We start from the raw sequence: 9,656 nt of genomic DNA, 5'->3' as shown, positions 1-9,656 counted from the left end.
GGGGGCATCTGGGCCCCTTCCTTGTTGCACCCCCTTGAGGTCCTGGTTGCTGGACTTGCCCCAGAAAGAACACCCTTATTTCATTCACAAGACTTTTAAATTTTATTAGTAAAATACAAAATGGCATAGACATTGGTGATGAGGATTGGAAACGCAAAAGGATCAACCAACTCCTCCCACAGTCCTCCCAAAATTGTCCTTGTCCATGTCCTTCTCGGAGGAACTAAGAAGTCTATGGAAGGGGCACCAGCTGCCCCCAGCTTCTTTTTCACAAAGTAGGGGTTCCCCATGGCTCCATCCTTAGAAGGCTCTCCTGGCCTGGAGGAGCCTGAGTGAAGTGTGGTCAGCCCTGCTCTCCCCTTCTCTGGGCTGTCTGAGTGACCCCGAGCTTCACAAACACCCTGTGTCTGGCCCAGAAGATGGTGCAGGAACTGCAGCCAGACAGAGGAGGCCCCTCTTCTGTGGACTGCAGCCTGTACTCTTCCTCTGAGCGTCCAGTCCCATCTGTGAAGAGTGTGGCACCCTGGGTGAAGCTCAGCTCATGAGGCTCCTCAGTTGGAGGGAAGGGTCCCTCATGAGGGCAATGGGGGTGCTACCACAAGGGACCCTGAGGGGCAAGGTCTGTATGTCCAACTCTGCCCAGTGGACGGTGGCCAGCCCAGGCAGTCTCCAGCCCACGTGGGTGTGCTGAGCCCTCAGCAGCCAAATAGGGCACCCCTGACTCATACTCACAACTTCCCTCCCCAGAGTCCCTTTCAGAAAAAAATATGGGAACCTCAGGTTCCAGGATCTCCTGGAAACTCATGGGAATTCCTAGCCCTGCCTACAGTGAAGAAGAGTATCTTCAAGTGTAATTGTGAGGCTGGCACAGGGTCAGGCAGTGTTTCGTTCGGTTGTACATAGGGTCGCTATGAGTTGGAGCCAACTTGATGGCACCTAACAACAGTAACAAAAGAATGGTATTTCCAGGAGTGAGAGAGGTGGAAGGGGAACCCAGGCTGCAGAGACCAATGAGCAAACACTGGACCCACGGTGTGTGGGACCAGAGGACACAGAGTCCAGCCACTTGTACAAGCAGCATCAGGGGTGTGGCTGCTCCCACAGCTTTTTCCTTCCATGGAGGCCTCAGCCTCTCAGGGAGTCTGAAGACCCGCCCCTCCTTCCTCAGCTAATCCCTCTGGCAGGGTGCAAAGCTCAAGGTTGACTCAGCGTCAAGGAAGGGGCCGTTCCAAGTGGAGTCCTGAGCCCTCAAGTACCATAGCCCAGCCCAGAGTGTATACCTTTCCAACACGGTGGGTCCTTGTACTGTCTTGCAGGCCCTCCAGATCACAGGGTCCAAGTGTGACAATGGAATTGATTGGCTAAGTTACTCTGTTGACAAAGATTATGAGGCTACATCCAGCGTTGAGGGAGGAAAGGGTATCTGGATTGATTAGTGATGCCTGCCAGGGGCACATGTTCATTACCACAGATCACCACCTCTTACCAAATCCAACTATTTCCTTTCACAGGCGGAAACTAGAGGCACAGAAAAGGGAAAGGGGCTGCCCTCTGTCAAGTGAATGCCTTGTGGGGCTGATGGTGGCCTGTATCACAAGCTTCAGCCTTCACATTCATAGTCAATGTCCCTTCATTGCACAGTATAGACCAAGAAGGAAGAGTCACACCGTCAGACACTTCATCTTCTTCCAATGCCTGATGGTCAAGGAGTGCACAGCCATGGCTGGCAAACATCCAGGAAACACCACACTAGCCTCATGCAAAAAAAAAAAAAAAAAGACATGTCCCCGGCGGGGGGTGGGCTCTGTATAGGGAACAGGGAGAGATAGCACCGCAAGTGGCCGGGGGGGACTGGCGACTGCAGCGGGACCGAGACACGATGAGTCTGAGGGAGCAGGCAGAGGGCCTGGCCTGAGGTTCATTTGTCAGATGGGGGTAAGCATAGTCCCCGCATGAGGGCATGGGTCTGAGGGGCTAGGCATTCAATAAATAATTGTTCAGGGGGCTGGGACCATATCAAAGGGAACCTCTAGCCAGCCAGCAGCAGAGGGGACTTTTCTGGATTGGGAATATCAGAGTGAGTTGTGGAAGCCAACCTTTGCCCTATTAAGTCAAGAATGGTCAAGGGTGGTCTCCCGTGGTATTCCCAGGAGCTGGGAGCCACCCCAACTGGAGGATCCTGCCTCCCTGCTCTGGTCTACCCAGCTCCAGCCAGGCCCTTGGATGAAAGTGGTATGAGGAAGGGGGACCTAGGCAACTGTTTGAGTCAAACAACTGGATGGAGGAAGGTGGACAGCTCACACTGGCACCAGGACGTATGAGTTACTGCCACAGCTCCGGGGGACATAGCGAAGCCCATCCACCATCTCCCCCGCCATCTTGCGGGAGCAGCCCTGAAGACTCTGGTAGGCAAACATGGCCACCCCTAGGCAAAACAGGAGGCCAAGGAAGGCCAGCAGCCCCACTGCCTGCCTCCGGGTGGCTGCCTGGGAGTCAGGGACAGGAGTGATGATGACACCCAGCCTCTGGGGGTCCATAGTGGCATGAATTGGCTCCTCAGCCTTGGAGGCCCAGCTGCCTTCAGTCCCTGGCTCCCTGCTGGGGGCCTCGTCAGAGGAGACGGAGACCACAGAAGCATGGGCTGTGCTGCCAGGCCCCCAGTCCAGGAAAGCATCCGTGTGAGCTGTAATGGGGCCCATCTCCTCGGACTCTGGAGAGTTCTCTGGCATGGGGCTCTGTTCCTTGACCCACACAGGTTGGCCTTCAGATCCAACGTTGTCCTCAGGGGCTGAGTATGAAATGGTGGGGGCCTCAATGGAGGGGCCCTGTGAGGAGGGGGCCTCGGTGGATGGGACCTCTGAGGGGACTTCAGAGGCCCCTCCATCTGCCCAGAGGCCTGCCCCAGGTTGGGAGGCAGTAGAACTCTGCCCTTCTACCGCAGTGGAGATGGTGGTGGAAATGGCAGCCACAGTGAGAAGCTCAGTTACCTCAGGCCCAGCTGGAGGCCCTTCACCCTCAGCCTTTGAGGCTGAGGGGGACCTGGTCCCTGAAGAACCAGCCACTCCCGTTGGCAGCCCTGGGGAAGTCCCCAAGGCCCTCTGTGCCTCCTGGGAAGGAGTCAGCTCCAGGCTACTGCTCTCCCCTGTAGCGTCAGCCTCTGACACAGCATACTGGTACATTCCCCTTGTGGCTGGGGTTGTCCTGGGCTCACCCACGCCGATTTGCTTCTCAAACGTGCCACCATTTTGGGTCAGAGCAGCAGCTCGGCGGTCCAGTTGTGCCATGGCTTCCTGGACCCATTTCTCCGCTGGGTCAGCACAGAACAATTTATGCCGCCTGGTCTCCAATCTACAAGGGAGGAAGATAGAGAACCAGTGATGCCAGGGGGAAGAACCCAGGCCAGGGTGGACAGAGCTGGCTCAGGATCCTGCCTCCACTGCTTATTAGCTAACTCCCTTCACTCCCTGAGCCTGTTTCCTCACCTGAGAATGGAGGAGACAAGGACACCCACCTTCTATGGGATTGCCATGAATTGGAACCAACTCAATGGCATGGCAATGGGCTTGAGTTTTTCGGTAGGGTGACCAGCTGTTCTGTGTGGCTTCTCAGGACTTGGGACTTGTAGTTTTAAAACTGGGAAAGTCTCAGGCAAACTAGGGTGAGTTGGTTGCCCTACTGTGTCGTTGTAAAAACGTACTTATGTAGATCACCTGGCTCAGCATAAGAGCCCGGCAATAGTTGAGAATAATGACCACGTTGATGATGACATCACTGCCATTAAGGTCGGGGCACTGGGCTGTAGGTCTCCTGATTGGAGGGACTTCACGGGTGTTGTCCTTCCAGGTATGGGACCAGGGAGCTCAGTGATGAAGCCTCCAGCTCTAGACAAGACCTATGTCACAACGTCTTCTTCATCCTTTCCCTTGTTTCTGTAACTCGAAGCTGCCCTCTGGGCCCTACACTTCCTCTCCTGTGTATGCCCTTGGGCTGCAAGGGCACCTAGTGAGCTCGAGCCATATATATGGCGGCCCTGTTGGGGCCCCCCCATTCCAAACCTTGAGCTTCCTCTGAAGCTACAGAAGAGAGTGACTGGTTCACTGCCAAGGCCACAGCTCAGAGCTGACCAGAGCCCTTGCTCCACACCACAGCTGCGCAAGGTATTTTGCCTGTGTTTAAACCTCACACCCATTCTGCATAGTGGATCCTACATTCATCCCCATTTTACAGATGAGCAAGCGGAGGCTCAGGGAGGAAGCGTAAATGTGCCTGGCTCCAGTATGCTGGGAAGCCAGAGAGGCCCAGGAAGCAAGTGTGACCCTGTGAGCTCCTGCTGCCCTCCTCCAGGGGTTTCCCCTCCATTTCACCTAGAAAGAAGAAGCTAGTGTTTAGGGGAGCCTGAGGGAAGTGAACCTTGATGGGTGAGCAGAGAGGTCGGGCAGGAGCACACACCGCATTTTGCCTCTCCTAGAAACCCACTATCTAGGAGAGGAAGCACTGGGCTTCCTTCAGCTGGGCTCGACTACAAAGGACCTCTGGTCATTTCCTGCTGCCAGGATCCTGGACCAAAACCAGTCCTGGGAAAGTCCTCGGGCTGGGCGATTGCACAGTGCCCAGGAGGAGCCACAGGGTGAGTGGATCACCAAGAGGACAGGTTCCCAGCGGCCAGAGGGAAAGACCTGAGCTTGGTGGCTTCTGGGCTCAGCTTGGTCCCTCCCTGAAGTTTCCTAGGGGTTCTCCAGGGCTCGGTTTCCTCATCTTTCAAAGGGAGACAGTGGTCTCTGTCTTTCCTATTGTCTGTAGCTTCCAGGCACCCTGACAACCACTTTAGTTACATCTTCTCCCTCCATCCTCCCAACTTCTCATTTTACAGATAAAGACACTTAAGCTCAGAAGGTAAACAATGTGGCCAGGATCACCCAGCAAGGCCAGGATCCGTACCAGCTGCATCAGGGTCTGGGACTGGCACTTTGAGAGCATCATGCTTCGCCTCCTCCCAAAATCCAGTGGGTTTGAGGGCTGCATAAAGCACACTTCAGCCAGAAGGAATGTCCCCTTCAGTGGCTGCTCCAGGCCACAAGATGCACCCTCCCCCTGCCACACACCGAGCCACAGAGGGTCATTCAGGAAACCACTCCTGATCTTTGCCATGTGGCAAAGACATTAAAGTCAGTGGGGTGGCCAGCAGGCCAGGAATAACAGAGGCATTTGCTGAGGCTCTTGGCTGGGATCTTGGGTTGGGGTGGACGGGTATGAGATGTGGCTCAGTGGGACCCCACCAGGGCAGTACCTACATGATAGCACGCTTGCCGCAAGACTCATGGTTCTGTTCATAGCGGAACAGGTTGGCCACAGGGATCCTCGAGGTCATCTTGTTGCAGGTGATGCGACATTTCTTCACTCCATGGTGCTGTCCTGAGTCCACAGAAGTACCCAATCAGCAGAACTGTCCATGGACAAGCCAGCTTCCTGGCCCCATGCCTACTTGTCCCAGACACACCCTTCAAGCCAGAACCAATACTCTGCACACTTGGCCTTTGAGGCACTGGTCTCAGGCCTACTATCACTAAACCTCTTATGCCTCAGTTTCCCTGCCTATAAAATAGGGCAAAAATAGATCTACCTCTTAAGGTTGTTGTGAGAATTTATGAAAATGAGTTCTTACAATAAAGTTCTTACTGCCTGGCATGAAGGAAGTGCTGGAGTTGGTCTGTTGTACAGAGGGCAGATGTAAGAATGGCTGGGATCTGTCTAAAGTCTCACAGCCAGCAAGAGATCAATAGTCTCTCTGCCAGGCCTGGCTTCAGTCCCCCCATAGCCTGCACATTCCCCTCCCCCTCCCCTGCCTTTTCCCAAAACACCTCACTTGCTCAACTATCATCACTCCTTCTACCCCACCCCTCCTACATTTACCCCTCCTCGCCTCACCTCTCCTGCCCTCACCCTTCCTACATACCCACACACTCCCTCTGTCTGCCTCTCAGACTGCCATGTATTCCTGGATTCTTCTGGACCTCAGAGACATACCCAGACATACACCATGACCTGTGTGCACACACACACACATGCCAACAAACACAATGGCAAAGACATATACCCCTCACACAAAAACACATAAGGGCATACAAACAGCAGCAACATGTAGCAGATAATAACATTTTAAAATGTGTAAGTATAACTGCCTTCTAAGGAAGGTGGAGTCTATGGAATAGAGGATCCTTTGTTCTGCCATTAAGAGCAAGGAACTGAATTGTCCGGCGTAAGAGGGAGAGAAGACTTTGGAGTCCCCAGGCAAGCTGAGGGGAGGAGGAGTGGAGATGGGTGTGCGTGCCCAGGCCATGGGCAGGGTGGCATGGGCAGGGACATGCAGATGGCTGGGTCCCACTTGGAGCCAAGAGAAACTCCAGAATGGGATGAGGCTGGCTAAAAGGACAATAAAGGACTCAAACAGTTGATACAATGTCTGGCACAAACACTTGAGATTGTTTGTGTTGCATTTCCACCTCCTCTCTTCTCTAAAATCTCCAGCAAAACTCTCTCTCTGCTTAGTGTTAAGTCGGGTACGGGGGGTATAGGAAATGAGGAGCCTGAGATTCAGAAATGGGTCAAGGTTGTGTTCAGCAGAAGTAAGACCCCGAGGGTTTTGCAATGACCTAGTGGCCAGAACTTCCAGGGTAGCAGACTCGAGGGCCCAAGCTGACTTTATCTAGCTCTTTGGGGCCTGGGGACCCGACTCATCCCTGTATCTCACCAGAACACACATTGCTCACGCACAAATACTTACACATACACGGATGTGCAAACACACTCCACCTTCCCAGATACAGACACAAACATGCACACACCTTCGAACACCTGCTGCCTCCCCTCCCCATCGCTCCCTCAGCCTGGGCCCACTGCCTATAGGAAGTATGGCTGAAGGTCTACAGGGCCGGCCTGGTGGTGGAGGTGAGGCTGGGTCATCAAAGGTTGGTCCCAGTAGCTCCTGGGTGGGCAGGAGAGGCTCCCAGTGGCTGGTCCCCAAATCACGGCCTGCCCTTTGCTGAGGAAAGTCTGAGGAAGCAGGATGTGAAAGTTGTGCTGCAGTCTTGTCACTCTCCTTCTCCCCCTGCGGGGCCTCAGCATGACTCAGCTGCAGCCTCCGGCCCTGCTGAGTTGAGCTGGGTGGCAGTCCCCTGGCCTGCCTGGCGTGGCAGGTGTTTCTGGGAAAGCCCCAGAAAAACAATGCCCTGGGAAACCTGGCGCTGGGAAGAGGCAGGGAGGCTGCCAGCAGGCAGGAAGCGAGGCTCATCCACGACCCCCTCTAATGGGGACGGCTACAAAGTCATCAGGTTCCACAGTCCCCACGCTCTGCCCTGGTGCCTGGGTGCCCCTGGGGAGGCTTCATTCTTCGTTCTGCCTGGGTAGCTTGTGTAATTTACCTAGAAGAGGCCTTCCCTTCACCGAGCTGAAGTTTTCTATTATCTGTCATGTTTGAACTCCTCAAACATGAGTATCAGGAGGGTGGAGACCACCTTTTTCTCGGAGTCACAATGTTCTCCAGCATCAGGCCCAAGGAAGATACTCAATAAATATTCATTGAATGAATTAAATTTCTGTGTACTTATCCCTCCCTCATCCATCCATCCACTTAGCTACTGCCACTAGTCAGTGTCTTACTCATCCCCCACCTCCTACCTACCCACTCCTCACCATTCCCTATATCCATCTATCCACCCACCCCTGACTCACCCCTCTACCTCCTGTACATCCCTACCCGTCATCCCCCCACTTTCATCTACCTAGCCATCCATGCTTCAACTGCACACTTATCCATCCGGCGATCCATTCATTCATCTAGCCATTTTCTGATTCAGCAAACGCTTGTCTGCATGACTTCTGAGAAAATACAAAGACCCAAGCCCCTTTGTCCTTAGCCCAGAGCTTATTCTCCCACAGATGCTGGGGCTGAGCTGGGAGAGAGCACCTCAAGCCAATAAATGATATCAGATTGCCACGTGTATTCAGTCAATCAACAAATGCTGATCTCTCCCCAGTGCCAGGCCTGGTGCTGGATGCTGTGAGTCCTAGCTAGGTGAACAATGCCTATCTCTAACTATAGAGGACTCCCAGTCTGATGGGCAGCTAAGACATGCTCACGTTTTTCTATGTTGAGCACCTACTGTGTGCCAGACCCTGTGCTCAGCACACATGCACATTTGCTCTCCTGAATCCCCAAGTTCCCCGCCAAGGGGATATCATTATCCCCATCTCACAGATGCAGAAGCTGAGGCCTCGAGAGGTTAAATGATTTGCTCCAGCCCACACAGGTGTGTAGCATCAGAGCTGGTTTTCCACCCCAGCTCCTATACGGCCATCTTTAACACCAGGTAGAAATGTCATGCTCCAGAACATACCCCAAATGTGCAGAAGTTTACAAGAGGGAGTAAACCACTAACCGCAAGTGATCAGGGGAGGCTTCTTAGAGGAGGTGTCCTTTAGACTAAACTTCAAGGACTGCTAAGAGGCTATTGGGCAGGAATGGTTTAGGTGGGGTGTTAGAGAGCCATTGATCTGCTGTGTGCTCCTGGGCCAGTCACTTAAGACTCTCTGAGCCTCAGTTCCCTTACCTGTAAAAGGGAAATGATAATAACTGCTTCATAGGGTGTTTGTAAGAATAAAAGCTGAAAGTGTTTGATGCACTCTTCCCTTAGAGCACAGTTTCTCAATTTGGACCAAAAAATTCTTTGACATTTTGGACCAGAGAATTCTTTGTTGTGGTGGGCTGTCTTTTAGGATGTTTAGCAGTGTCCCTGGCCTCTACTCACTAGATGCCAGCAGCATTAATTTCACATCCAAAAGTGTTGTGACATTTGTAACAACCGAAAATGCCTCCAGACATTACCCAATGTCCCTTGGGGGGCAAAATCTCCTTTGAGGACCACTACCCTAAGATATCCACATGGCTCACTCCCTCACCTCCCTCAAGGTTGTTAAATACCTCCTTCTAAGTCAGGCTTCCTGACCCCATATTTAAAATTTCAACACCTCTTCCCCTTCCTTGCTCACTCTCATGTTTTCTCTCTCTGTATATATATCTACATATACCTATACACAGTTATGGATTGAATTATGCCCCCCTCCCCAAATATGTGTCGTAAATTCTAAGGTCTATGCCTGTGGTTATAATCCCAGTTGGGACTGGGTTGTCTTTGTTATGTTAATGAGAATTGATTAGTGTTGGGTGTTTCATGAATCAATCTCTTGAGACAGAAAAGACATTAAAGAAGAAGCAAGAGACATGGGGAAAGAGAGATGGCAAGTCACATGACCATCGCCTAGAAGCAGACGTGAAAAGAGACAAGGCCCTTCCTGGAGAGCTGACAGAGAAAGCCTTCCCCTAGAGCTGGCACCCTGAAATTCACACTCCCAGCCTCCTAAACCAGGAGACAATTCATTTCTGTCTGTTAAAGCCACTTGTGGTCTTTCTGTTGCCACAGCACTAGACAACTGAGATACCCAGATACAGAGATGTTGCTGTTGTTGTTGTGTGCCATCGAGTCGGCCCCGACCCCTCCTTGGGTTGCTGAGGCGGTATCACTGCAGAAGTAGATTGCCCAACCTTCCTTCCGAGGAGTGGCTAGTGGGTTTGAACCGCCAGCCTTCTGGTTAGCAGTCAA

At 52.7% G+C, this 9,656-nt stretch overlaps 1 protein-coding gene across 1 annotated transcript in view; it reads right to left on the bottom strand.

Annotated features, from left to right (window-relative positions):
* Nucleotides 1-2,297: 2,297 nt before the first annotated feature.
* CX3CL1 (C-X3-C motif chemokine ligand 1) overlaps nt 2,298-9,656 on the bottom strand; it is a 10,071-nt gene continuing 2,712 nt past the window's right edge. Inside the window, exons 2-3 of the mRNA XM_007947439.1 lie at nt 5,292-5,412; nt 2,298-3,348 (exon numbers count right to left, since the gene is read on the bottom strand). Coding sequence (XP_007945630.1) covers nt 2,298-3,348; nt 5,292-5,412 — 1,172 coding nt within the window. The remainder of the gene's footprint in view (nt 3,349-5,291; nt 5,413-9,656) is intronic.

This window comes from Orycteropus afer, unplaced genomic scaffold (genome assembly GCF_000298275.1).
Source record: "Orycteropus afer afer isolate SDZICR_OR568_19922 unplaced genomic scaffold, OryAfe1.0 scaffold00009, whole genome shotgun sequence".
NCBI classification, from domain to species: Eukaryota; Metazoa; Chordata; class Mammalia; order Tubulidentata; family Orycteropodidae; genus Orycteropus; species Orycteropus afer.
This window is presented reverse-complemented; position numbering and strand designations above follow the sequence as displayed.